Genomic DNA, 12,625 nt, shown 5'->3' with positions numbered 1-12,625 from the left:
TCTACTTGAGAGCCATAAATGTATTCCTGATGGGTTTTAAGTTTGTGGAAATGCGATATTAGTACGGCGGTGAACAGGAAGACGCTCTCTGTGCTGGCGGTTTGTACTTGAATTATTCAGCTTTTATTTCCCCACTGAGTGCACAGAACAAAGAACCAAAGAGTCGGCCTTACCCACTTCAGAAAAACAACAACCCTGAACAGGAAGAACAAAAGGGCTTAAGAAACCAGTTCTTCCATGTTCCTCAGAAAAGGTTTGAATCCAGATCAGTCTTCTGTTTCAGAAAACCTGCTGCTTTAAGCCGACTGGAGGAAACGTTTGCATACGTTGCAATAATTTGCCATCGTGGAGCTCATGTTTTTTTTTCTTTTCTACTGGTGTATGTCTGACTGTAATTAATAAAAAAAATAAACTTTTTTTTTTTTCCAAACTTTACTTTTGTCTTTTGAGCTTTTATTGTCTTTGAAATACTTCATTTATACCACAAACAGCGTTTGAGACTCTCAGATGTAATTATTACTTTATTGTGAAATTTTATGGATTTAGTTCAAGCGAAAACAAACCATAACAAAGACTCAAAGCGATTCAACCAAGTGATCTAGAGACCGAATTGAATGTCAGCTTAAGGTAGATTTGTACATGTGCTGCTTTTGTTGTCTGAATAAAAGAACTATTATTTAAATGTCTAAATACTCGGGTTATCATGTTTTAGCAAAAGGACTGTGCTCCATAGAAACCAATCAAAGCTGGATTTAATATCAGAGCAAAACTTTATTAAAATTCTGTAACTTTCAGTTTAAAGTTTTTAGAAGTGAATTTTTTATTGCATACTTACTAAAAGAGAAATATCAAGGAATAAAAAAGCTCTGAAGAATGTCAGAAAAAAAAAATTGGAAATTTTGATTTGAAGGAGCTGAACCGGTTCTGCAGCCTCTGGGAACTGATCCCTGACAGCAGGGGAATGATGGACAGGTGGAGCTCCTTTGAAGCTTGTTTCTCATCCACGTCCTCACTGTCCATCAGGGGTTATGCATTATCTGTACCATGACAAAAACAATGTCACTGAACCAACAACTACTTTTCTTTAACTTTTTCCAGTGTAAATTTCTTTGGCTCCCTTCCTTCTGCTAAATAAATGCTTTGTTTTCCCCTCCTTTAACCATCCCTGACCACTTTTCTCTCTTTTTGTTCATTCTTTTCCTAACCCTGATGCATCTCCTACCTTTTTCCTCCACCTGGAAGTCTTCAGGTAGCAGCTTGTCCTGCCGGTTGCCCAGGCTGAAGGCAACAAAGGAGAGGATGAGCGAGTCCATGATGCTGATGATGGCCAGGATGTACGCCCAGCGCACCGTGCAGTTTCCCAGGGTGTATTTGTCAGTCCGCTGACCGCACATGCGCTTTACCTCCTCTGAGTCCCAACCATCAGGATAGATCATGCAGCCAATCACCATGCAGGTACCTGACAGGCAACAGGTGCAAATGCATTTTAAATGCTGGCTACTGGAGGCTCATCTTCTCTGTCTTTAACGTCATTCTGAGGCTGATGTCGCTAAAACAAAATATAAACTCGCCCTGTCATATTTTAAACTCTATTTAAAGTTTTTTTTCTTAAGTCTTAAGTCAAAAGATTATTTTTGTCATGAATTTTTCCCTTTGCAAACCTGTAAAACTGTTGTTCATCCTTTGGTCACACAGCAGAAAAAAAGTTTTTCTTTTACGTGAATCTGGACTTTTTAAATCATCTTCAAGTCAAAAAACAACAAAATTCTGCTTTTAAATGTCTAAACAGAACATGCCTTTTTTAATGTATTACTTTTTTGTATTCTTATTAATATATTCCTGATGCATCCAACTCACCTGCACCAGAGGAACAAGCATCTCCTCAAGTGTTGTCCAGATTCTCACAATCTAAAGAACAATCTTCAGAGTCTAATGAACTCACTCCTCAGCAGGTAGGGGAGACCTTTCATGGTGTTATGTAACAACACATCATTCCAGACTTGTCCTTTCACTTGCAGCTCCATCTGTTCACGAGCTGCTTCATGTTTCACAGACTCTCATTTCACTTCTGAGTGCCAGTCTGGCAAAGGAACTGCTGTGATGTCAGTCTGCAACCTTTCATGCATCTTTCAGACTCCATGATGGAGCTGTTCCTAACTTTAATGTGGCAGTGTGAAGCCTTGGAGGTGACATTCAAACAAAAATAATAATAATAATAAATTGTTCCCTCAAATAAATTGAACATTTCTGGCCATGAATAAGCATTTTGTGTGCACAGGTTAGTATTTTATTAGTACTATTTTGAGCCCACAAATTAATTCTTCATGGGCACAAATGAGTATTTTAATGTCATCAATTCCCACTACAAATCAATGGCCACAGAATGCTCATTTGTGTGCAAAAATACTCACAAATTGGCCACAAATTATTCATCTGTGGGGGAATGTTTTTAATGGGGTTCCAAATGGCAGTTTTAAATCTCTTTGTTTCATGTTTTACGTTAATTCATATCTAATTTTCTGCTGCTTTCTGTTTCTAGTCTTGATAAGTGGTCTAACAAATAAAAACATGAATCTGGATGGAGATGGCACAGCTCCATCACAACATTTCTGCTGCAGTTAGATGGTTTATTGGGCTGCAGGAATGTTTTCATCTTTATAGATCTTCCTTGCATTTCATTTGTTATAAAATATCTGTATTGTGGAAATAGAAGTTTTGTCCAATTCAAAGTATTTTAGACCCGGACTAAACTCGTAAACGCGTTTGCCACTGCAGCCAACGTTTGCCCCGGACTCACAGGAGGCCAGCTGCATCCAGGCGCAGATCTTATAGACGCTTCCCGCGTTGCAGAAGAAGAAGAGGCTGAAGCAGACGATGCTGCCCACGATCAGCAGCATGGAGATCCCCACGAAGAACATGGCCGTCTTAAATGCTCCGGACGGGATGGAGCCGAAGTCCAGCGCGCTCCCTTTGCAGGTGAGCTCCGAGGTGAGCGCGTTCCCGATGCAGTAGTGGAAGAGGCCGAAGTAGCCGGCCTGCGGGGTGTGGACGCTGTCCCCGATCCAGTAAGGCTGGATGAACACGACCACGGTGATCACGGCAAAGGTGATGGTGAGGATCGTCCACATGACGCCCACGGCTCGCGCGTTGCGCACGTAGTTGGTGTGATAGATCTTGGCTGCTTCCTGAGCGGGCAGCATGGTGGTGGAGGGGGGCGTCAGCAGTCAAGAAGGAAACAGCCTCAAATGTCTTTTTTTTTCTCTCCTCGAGATGAACCGAAGAAGAAACTTCTCCTGCGTGGCGCAATTCAAAACCACGGAGAGCTCCCGCTGTTGAAAACGCGCGCGTAATTTCTCCTCCAGAGACGGGAAAAACGTCCTTTAAAGACCCCGAACCGATTCTCACAGTAGAACCCGGGGGTTACCTTTGCATGTGGAGGCGTGGATGTGTCGGGAATGTGTCTTTTGTCCTCCGTGGGCAAAGCTGTGGTCCTCAGATGATGAATGATTCATGCGTAAAAGATCCGCAGGACCGCCAGTGTTTACCGAGACTCTTGTATGTTGGTTAGGAGGATTTCCTTTCTTTTCTTATCTTTTTAATAAAAAATAAAAAATAAAAAATCCTCAGCACACCTCATTATTAAACTTTGGTCAAAGGTGCCTCATTTCTATATTACTATAAAACTTTACTCTGTTGAACAAAAACTTTATTGTCCAAATTGGATATTTACAGAACTTAAATTTTCTCAAATTTCATTTATTTGGTGTATCCCCTCTTTAATTTCAAGATTTATATTTTTTCATAAATTTCTGACTTAAGCTGAGAAAAAACCCTCTAACTTTGACATTACTCTTTTTGGTATCTACTCCTTTTTAGAAATTCTTGACAAATAAAAGTCCTCAATCTAAAAAGCCACTCTATTAATCTAAAGTAGTCATGTGACCCATTTGCGGTTAATTAAGTTCATTTGTTGCCTCTGCTCTGTCTGTTCAGTGTGTTCTGTTTAATCAGCATCCAATATTTGACCATGTTATCATCAGAAATCTTAAAATTATACTTTAGACACAAAAAAGCCTTAAGAAATTATAAAAGGCTTTTTATTTATTTTCTTAATCACACTAGAAATAATTTACTAGTTCTTATAAGAGAACAATAAAAGAATCAAACAAATACTTTAAGCATCTTAGAGCTTAAATGTGATTATTGAACCAATTTTTGTTTTTGGTTTATGCCTAAAAATGAAATTGTTTACGATCTGCTTTCATTCAAGACTGACCTTCTGACAAACCGTGCTTCATGTTCCACAGCTCGACACTAGATGGAGCCAAAGAGCTACATTCCGTCCTCATTTCCTTTATGGGAGTTCAATGCCTGAAATAAAAACAAAGTTTGTTCTTAAGTGTTTTTTTTGTGATCAACTTCTTTCTTAGATAGAATTTATTTAAAAGTTTTCATTTTCAGATAAGTAGACTATTTGTCCTTGTTAAAGACAAAAAATGTTTCATGTATTGACAAATGAAATGATATGTGATCAAACCTAAAGAAGTGTAAAACATTGATGGATAATTGTGATCATTTTTTATTTTAGCATTTTGATTAAAAAATATTCTTTCATATGACATAAATTTTGTTGTTTTTTACATTAGTTATCATTAAAAAATTGAAGTACTGAGACTGATATCTTGGGTGCCAATTCATGGTTTGGTGACAATACTTTTTTTCTTCAGTAATAAAGAAATCAACATGTAAACAAATTTCAGATCTGTTAGACAACAGGTTTTAAATAGTGACATTCACAAAAAATGTAACAAAAACTTCTGTTAGGCATCTGAAGCATTTTTTAAATTATTCTTAAAGCACACTGTGAATTGTGTATTATGCACACTTTCTTTGTCTTGCTAAGCAAATTGTGCAAATTTAGTAAATGTTCCAAAGATCCCACATCTACAGCATTTGGTTGACGTATTTTTCTATCTGGATGGAACCTGCATGAAACATTTTGATGTACAGATCTGCATAGTGTGCGTTTAGCATGTGACTCTGTTTGTGTGTGAGTGTGAACACACTGATGTGCCTTTGCACTTAAGCTTTATTAAGTGGCACAGCCCCAGAGTGAGGCAGAGGCTGTTTGTAATCAAGTTAGCTGGAGCAGCAATCCAATTTTCTGACACAAAATAGAGTGAGATTTCATGGCTTGTTTGTGAGACGGTGTGAACGTCGGCGGGTTTGTTGTCTGAACAGGACTTTCAGTTTCATGCCCTCTAGGGTTATTTTTTTTGTTTGGGTTTAATTTTTCAACAATTTTGTGTTTAATGTGAACAAAAAGTCATCCAACACATATTTATTCAGAAAATTCTGATCCCCTATGTGAGCCAATTGACTTTCAGAGTGGAACTGTGGCCCCTGGCGACGCTTCTTTCTTTCCCCTCTTCATCTACTGCTTCAGGTTGAAGGTCTTTGTGAGTGTCTGCTTCGCCCTCTGTTCTCTCTCTGGGCCGTTTGGCTCTCTAAGTGGCTGCAAGCACAAAGACTATTCTGCCATTTCAGCACCTCTTCCTGTCCCTTTCTTCCTGCCTCCTTTAGAGGCGGTTTCCATAGAAACAAGGTTCAGGATGCCCTTACACAGACAAGATGATAGGACGTGGGGTAGGATGGCAGTCAATCTGAAGCCTTTTTAATAATTTGACCATTTTGTCCATGTTTTAATTAGATTTTCTTGTCTACTTAAGAAGATATCATAGTCATTTTAGAAAAGCGCACAGTCCCAAAAGTGTTTGTGTTAATTAGTTTCATCTCCCTGTGCTTTGGGCGCAGACAGAATACATACTCATCTGAATTTCTCCTCAACAGAAGTCTGGGCTGTGTTTGTTTGCAGCATTGGGGTCTGTCCTGGTAACTGACACAGATAGAGCCCATTAGTCTTTGTGAATGAGGTGATGCAAAAAGCATGTAGTGTGCTCGAGGCGCAGGATTCAGCCCTCCATGACCTCCTCTGCTCACATGAACACACACTCGCGTGGATGCTCGTTGTTGCAGAACTAACTCTGTCAATAAACGTCATCACTCCTCTGCAGCACCCCGCCACCGTGAGGCACCTTCAAGTCCACAGCCCAGTCACTGCTCGCCCTGCGCCGAGTGAACGGACGGGGCGGAAAAGTGTGGGTCAGGAAAGGCCCCGGGGGTAAAACTACTTCAAGGTGCACTTTCTTCAGTGTCCAAATGCTGAGTCAGTCACAACATCTTTGACTAATGGACTGTCACTGCAATCCCCTGTGCTGCTGGAAGACGGACAGTCCCTCACAACACAGAAGATTCTTTTCTTCAGGTTCAGATCATTCCTCAAGTTCCCAAAATGAATTCCTCTGAACACTTTGAATTGTTAAAAAGTCACTCTGATGACAATTGGGTTTTCAACATATCCTTGTGGCATTTTCTCATGATGGAGGACACAATTGTCCCATCAGCAACTCTGACTCTGTCAAATTTCAAATGAACTCCTGCCGCTCTGCAGAAACTATAGAAAACGACACAGGTCTATTGATTTTGTCTAAAAATGACATGATAATAATTAACAGAAACACTGGGAATGCTTTGAAAATAGATAACAAAATTATAGGAGTGTGACTTTAAGAATAAGTACTGTCACAGTCACTGTCCTATGATGAAGCTCCCACCTCCGTGCTGAACTGTCAGAGAATATTGCTTTTTTATAGTATTTAAGGCTGTCCATACAAACCAGGACAGAAAAAGCTGTTAGCGCACACTATTTATTTACATTACATGTTTACTTCACTCTAAATGAGGTGAATGAAGTGATGTTCTTTGTGTAAAAAGCCTCAAGTGTTTTCACTCAAACTGTTGGCCTTACATGCTTCTCCCTGTTTTGCGTTGTTGTGGAGATCAAGCCTTTGGCTGTCAGTGGGAGGCGGGCCGCCATGGGCGCTTTGTTGGTCCATCACAGCAACACAGGGACAAACAAGCATTCATGAACACACAGAAAAGCTGTTGTTTTCTGCCATGTCTGTGTTTTTCATAAACACTTACTGGTTATACCTGCAGGCCTTTATTCCATATGAATCCAATCTATCCAGGTAACTTTTTACCCATAAACACAGATGATTGAGCTCGCTTTGATGCGTAATTTCAATATTATCCCCTTAATTTGCAATCATCACTTTATCAGTAAAATTGTTTATTTAAAGAAGAGGAGTTTTTTTTTCCTTCAAATCATGACTTCTGTAAAATAACCTGTGAGGCTTTGCAGGATGGGAGGACAAAACCCATTGGGGGGTCCAAGCAGGAAGCTGCTCTGCTTCACACCGCCGCCGCTGCTGACACAAATAAATCTGAAGCACGGCTCCTCTGTGGCGCTCAGAGTTCAGACATGGTCTAGCATCTGGGCACAGGTTTAGGCCTCACTCAGGTCTTTGCATTCGGAAAAACACAATTAGGACCGATGCACTTTGTGCCAACGCGGGGCAGTATGTGTGTTTCTGCAATCTGCCCAATTCCAACCATTTTGTTACAACAAAGAACGGGAAGATTAGGTTTTGGAGCCTCTGAGCCAAATATAGAAACACATGCAAAGGATTATGGGCACATCAAAGCATAAGAAGGAGGATAGAGACTGCGTCAGAGTGCACCTTCATCTTCCACCTCTCATTTTTTTCTATTTTCAGGGCTGGACTGGAGATGAACCTGGAGTATTCAGAACATAAAAAGGCAGCAAAGGAAGTTCCTTCATTATGTTCTTTCATATATTGATTGTATTTAAAGACACATCAGAGCTGTGACTCATCTTCATCTATTTGAGCCAAACATAACAAAAAAATACACGGAAATCAGACTGGAGCATGCAAATATGTGTTGGTGAGCATGAAATTTTAGAGATTACCAAAAAAAAGGACTGTATTCCAGCACTTCTGTGCAAAAATGATTCTCCTCATTTAAATCTGTAACATACTAAATATGAAGAATTACAAAAATGCTAAAATAAAACAACTGCAGGGTTTTAAACCTGCATGCAGAATAGTTAAAAATGTGCAGGGGGGAGAGATTTAAAAACGTTGCCTGAAGAAGAGGACAGAAAGAGCTTCAAAGCTGGCTCAGAAAAGCACGCCGCCCTATTTCTGTTATCCTGAGTTGGTCCGAAAAGTTTGAACTGAAGAGGTGGGATCGGGCTGCTTACTTGTTTGTACTGCTGTCCCAGTTGCGGTGGCTGTGTTCCCTGCAGATCCGCTTTGTCCTCATAACTGGGTGTTAATCCTGCGAGGAATCCAGGTTCCTTCGTGCACAGCACCAACCAGCACCCAGTTCCATCACACATGCTGTCAGCTCTGCAAAAACGGGCCCTTTGGGGAAAAAAAATCAAAATTTCTTTCCCCATTGGTAGATTTTCTTTAAGTAGGCACCAAAAAGATCTGTGAAGAGAGTAAGAAAAAAGGTCCTACCGAGAATTACTATTTTTGGAAATAATTTCTAGTCACTAAACATGTTTTCTCAAAATAAGATAATTTTGCTTAAAAAAACACTTTTTTGATCAGATTATTGTTCTTGCAGGACAGAAAAAAAACATTTTTTTTTCCTTTGAAACAAATGTCTTTTTAGTTAGTAGTAAAACATATGAGCTTCTGTATGCATAAGATATAGAAAAAAAACACGTTTTTGTGTGAAAAAAAATAGTCTTTTTGGCGTTTTTAACATGTTTTTGTGGGATTTTTCTGATGATGGAGGACAAATGTGCCTTTCAAAAACTCAAGAAAACTAAAGCAAAAAACAATCAAATCACTAAAAGCACACATTAAAAGCACAACAGAATAAAATAGAATAGACTTTATTATCATTGAGACATGTTACATGCACAAAATTTCTAAGTCACATATTCTGAAAATAAACAACACAAACAATATTATAACCAACTTAATGCAAGTTTTGGTGCAGCAAAAAAAGACCACTCTACCCTCATATTAGTCCACTTATTGTACATTTTCCATTTCAGCAGCCCTCCTGTGTGTGTTTGTTTGTTCAGTGTGGAGATGGTTGTGGGATGGAAACGTGCTCGGATTGCTCTGTACCGCCGTCCTGAAGGAAACAGGTGTGATGTGTCCCTGAGGACGTGTTGGCCCCTCTTCACTTGTGCAGTTCAACTAAAGTGGGGAGAGGACCACTGATGATCTTCTGGGCCGAGTCTATAAATACCAGCTGACAGATGAGTGAAGTCAGATTGAAAAGACAGATTTAAACACATAAGTCTTGAGTTTGGATTTGAAGCTCTGGAAAGACTCAATGCCACAGAAATCAGGAGGAAGAGAATTCCAGAGTTTGGGAGCCAAGTAGCTGAAGGCTAAAACAAATGGTAAAACAAATAACAATAATAGAAAAAAGCTTATAATTGTATTTCTGAGTATTTCTTTGTGTGAGTCAGGAGCCAACAAAAAAAAATGCAGTTTTAAAAGAAGAGCGTATTTGTAACAGAAAATACTCTGGACGGGCCACAAGCTCTCTGCTCTTAGCTTTCAGCAACAGAGAAGGGAAGGGGGGCGGGGTTGCTTCCAAACAGTGTTTTATTTTTTCCAAAATGGCAAAATTTTAATAATTAAAAGACCACTGGGAACACTTTTAAAATATTTTTAACAAAAGATCAGGGAGGGACTCTAAAGTGAGCTCATGCAGAGTAATGACTGCCATGCAGATATGCAAAATCCTGGTTAGATTGGAGACTGGCAGCTGTTGCATGCTGCTCACTCATTTTGCATGGAATATTTAAAGCAGTCAAACGGAAACCTGGACGCCTAAAAGTTTAAGGATAGAAAAAAGAAGGCCTCCACAAACCCAGTGCGTGACGAGAGTGACTGGGGAAAAACTGGGGAAAGGAAGTTGTGTTTGACTCCAACAAGAGAAAGGACCTGAGTTTCCCCTTTTGAAGAAATGTTTATCTGCAAAGGGAAGAATGTTCAGTGTCACTTCCCATCCATTCCTGTCACAGGACAGCTCTGCTTCAGGGCGGGTAAAAAAAGGACAGCATCCTTCACAGGTTAGAAATATGCAGCGTTAGTGGGTGTGTTGATGGGCGGGGCCAATCCTGCATTCAAACTGCTGATAGGGTATATAAAGAAAAGGGGAATTGGCTGCATGCCATGTCAATCAAACACAAAGTGTTGCTTTCAGGGCTCACTTAGACATTTATAACTCTTTTCAGCACAAGAGGTTTTGAGAGCAGCCCTGGATCCGAGCCATGCTTCTTTATTGGCCTGTTAAGTGTCTCCATATTGCTGCCTCAACAGAAAACTGGACATTAAAAACGTTTATCCATCGCACAGCTGAAGAAATTGGGCAGCAAAATTTTCCTTTCATGACAAAAAATATCCAAGTAACATCCACTTTAAATCAAAGAGCTGATGTACAGAGGCAGAACAGTCAGCTTCTGCATTCCAGCCAGGTTTTAGGGTCAAACACAAGGGTGACCTTGTGTGAGAAATGATGATAATAAGAGAATTTATTGAAGTGATTCCCATGAACGACAACTTTGACACCTGAAATTTTTAATGAACCAACTAGAATTGTGAGTTTGTTTTTGATCAGAGGTGATTTTTTTTAAGGATTGTTAACTTAAGCTAAACTTTTTTCAAAATTAGAAATAACTGTATCTAATGGAAGTCGATGCTGGTCATTTTAGACAGAAATAAAAGCAAGGAACTTCAAATGTGTATTTTTTTATTTATTTGTAGATTAAATTACATTTGCGGATGATACATTTCTGTGAGGCTTAGCTTGAACGAATTTTATTAAACCGGTATTTTTGCAGTTTAGTTAAAAACTAATAAAATATAATTTAAACAATTCTTAGTACAGTTTTTATGCATGACTCAACAGGGAACTTCATCAATGTATTAGTATTTGTTATATGGTTAAATAAAGTTTACACGAATGTTATTCGATAAAATAAAAATGAAACTAATGTAAAAACTTTTTTAGTTGGAACATTTTCAGGGCTGATCGTTTTGGGAGACTCTAAGTGGAGTTGTCTCGTTTCCGACAGCCCGTGAATGCAGCACCAGCCCCTCCAGTTCCTCCTGCGTGACCGCGCACAGAAGCGCCGTGGCCGCAGACGGGCGCACGTTCACCGCTCGAACAGGATGTAGCGGCGGAGACGCTCCGCGGAACGAAGAGGCGGAAAGCGGCTCCAAGTGTGGGATGCGACGGGCAGACATGACCGCCGCGGCGGCGGGGGGCAGCAACCAGACGCGGGGAGTCCCGGTGCGGCACCGCACCGCCGGCAGGTCTTGACGCCCGCTCCCTCCCGCGGACTTCAGAACCACACCGAACGCGCAGCATTACCGAAACAGCCCGCATCACATCGATCATGGCGAGCCAGAGTGACTGCTGCGTGAAGGTTGCGTTGAGGTAAGTCTGTCTGCTGGAAATGTGCCGACCTCAGCAGACCACATTGTGTCTGTGCCCGCAGGCGCTCGCGCAGACGCGTCCTCCGTGCGCCCGGATCGCACTGAAATCACGCATTTGCTGCTTATGTTGCTTGTTCATAGTTCAGGCAAACATGCGTCTGCAGTGAGATGTGCGGGAGCGACCCCGCAGAGGCTTTGACACGCGGCCATGTGACGAGAAGGACAGCTGCAGGCAGGTGCAGAGAGGCGCAGGGAGGAGAAGGGCGTCTCTCTGCAAAACCACTTTGTGTGATCGTCCTCACAGACCTCTCACCTTTGTAAAAACACCTGATCCAGATGGGACCAACCCTGTCCTTGCACGTGCACTGCTGAGTTACATCAGCGAAGGAACTCTAGAGAGAGAAAAGGCACAAAGACAGACAGACTCCCTCCCCAGCAGAGTCAGTCACTGTCTGCGCAGAGGCTGAGGTCGCGCATCGGTTTTTGGGCTGAATCAGTGGAAGGTTCGGGTTGAATCTGGGGAATTTACTTAGTGTCTGTACTCGCGGTGCAATGAAAGGAGGTGAGGAGGAGCCTCCCAGACTTTGTCCCATCATAAAGTGTTGGCTCCATGCGGATGTATAAAAACGAGCAGCTCTTCATCAAGAAGTCATTTAAAGTCCATTGATTGAGCTCAGCAGGGGTTTAAGGGGGCTGGGGGTCATTTGGAGCGACCTTAGGGAGAGACTTAAAACCAATGGCTCTATTCCCCTGGGGGGGGGGGGGGGGGGTGCTTCAGCGACTAGTGAAGTGTAGAATGAATCTGCTTTGTGCTTGTTCACAACCCTGACTGTAACAGGAAGTGATGATGATGATGACGACAGGAAAGAAAAGGTGAAAAGAGAAACTCGGCTTGTGGTTGCAGCTCAGATGAAGTTATCAAACTAAGCTCAGTCCAGGCAGCTTTACCCTCAGTCCAGGCAGCTTTACCCTCAGTCCAGGCAGCTTTACCCTCAGTCCAGGCAGCTTTCGTTTGAACCTTTTTAAAAACTCTGCAGAATTTGTGCACATTATTCCCTCCTTTTTCATGCCTGAGGACAACCCCAGAGAAGTCTGTTTTCTTAAAGAGGGAAGTGGGCAAATACACAGAATGAAACTTCCTGTCACATGCACCCCCCCTCCCCCAACTGCCTTCAAGCTTTTTCTTTTATCCTTCTCCTAAAGAAAGTAATCCTCTGATAAGA

General features: G+C 41.3%; 2 protein-coding genes across 7 annotated transcripts in view; one reads left to right on the top strand and one right to left on the bottom strand.

Annotated features, from left to right (window-relative positions):
• Nucleotides 1-40: 40 nt before the first annotated feature.
• On the bottom strand, nt 41-8,316 carry LOC101161799 (LHFPL tetraspan subfamily member 5 protein). Its single transcript, XM_004069161.4, has 4 exons — nt 8,189-8,316; nt 2,798-4,371; nt 1,223-1,459; nt 41-1,037 (listed from the first exon to the last, which is right to left on the bottom strand). Exons 2-4 carry the CDS (start codon nt 3,198-3,200, stop codon nt 1,027-1,029), a joined length of 651 nt encoding a protein of 216 aa, XP_004069209.1. The 5' UTR covers nt 3,201-4,371; nt 8,189-8,316; the 3' UTR covers nt 41-1,026.
• A 2,684-nt stretch (nt 8,317-11,000) lies between these two features.
• Nucleotides 11,001-12,625, top strand: part of kif21b (kinesin family member 21B) — a 61,612-nt gene continuing 59,987 nt past the window's right edge. For 2 of the 6 annotated variants that reach the window (XM_020703542.2, XM_020703541.2), the window contains exon 1: nt 11,005-11,403. In XM_020703542.2, coding sequence (XP_020559201.1) covers nt 11,363-11,403 — 41 coding nt within the window. In that variant the 5' untranslated portion in view covers nt 11,005-11,362. Of the gene's footprint in view, nt 11,404-12,625 lie in introns of all 6 variants that reach the window. The other 4 variants (XM_020703544.2, XM_020703545.2, XM_020703543.2 and 1 more) reach the window with 3 other exon arrangements.

This window comes from Oryzias latipes, chromosome 5 (genome assembly GCF_002234675.1).
Source record: "Oryzias latipes chromosome 5, ASM223467v1".
Lineage (NCBI taxonomy): Eukaryota > Metazoa > Chordata > Actinopteri > Beloniformes > Adrianichthyidae > Oryzias > Oryzias latipes.
The sequence above is the reverse complement of the archived record's forward strand: the minus strand, read 5'-3'. Positions and strand labels throughout refer to the sequence as shown.

Coding starts and splice junctions, on each gene's coding strand:
- LOC101161799 (XM_004069161.4), bottom strand. CDS start 3,200: ATGCTGCCCGCTCAGGAAGCAGCCAAGATCTATCACACCAACTACGTG. Junction 1,460..2,797: donor CTGGATGCAGCTGGCCTCCT/GTGAGTCCGGGG, acceptor GTTGCCTGTCAG/GTACCTGCATGGTGATTGGC.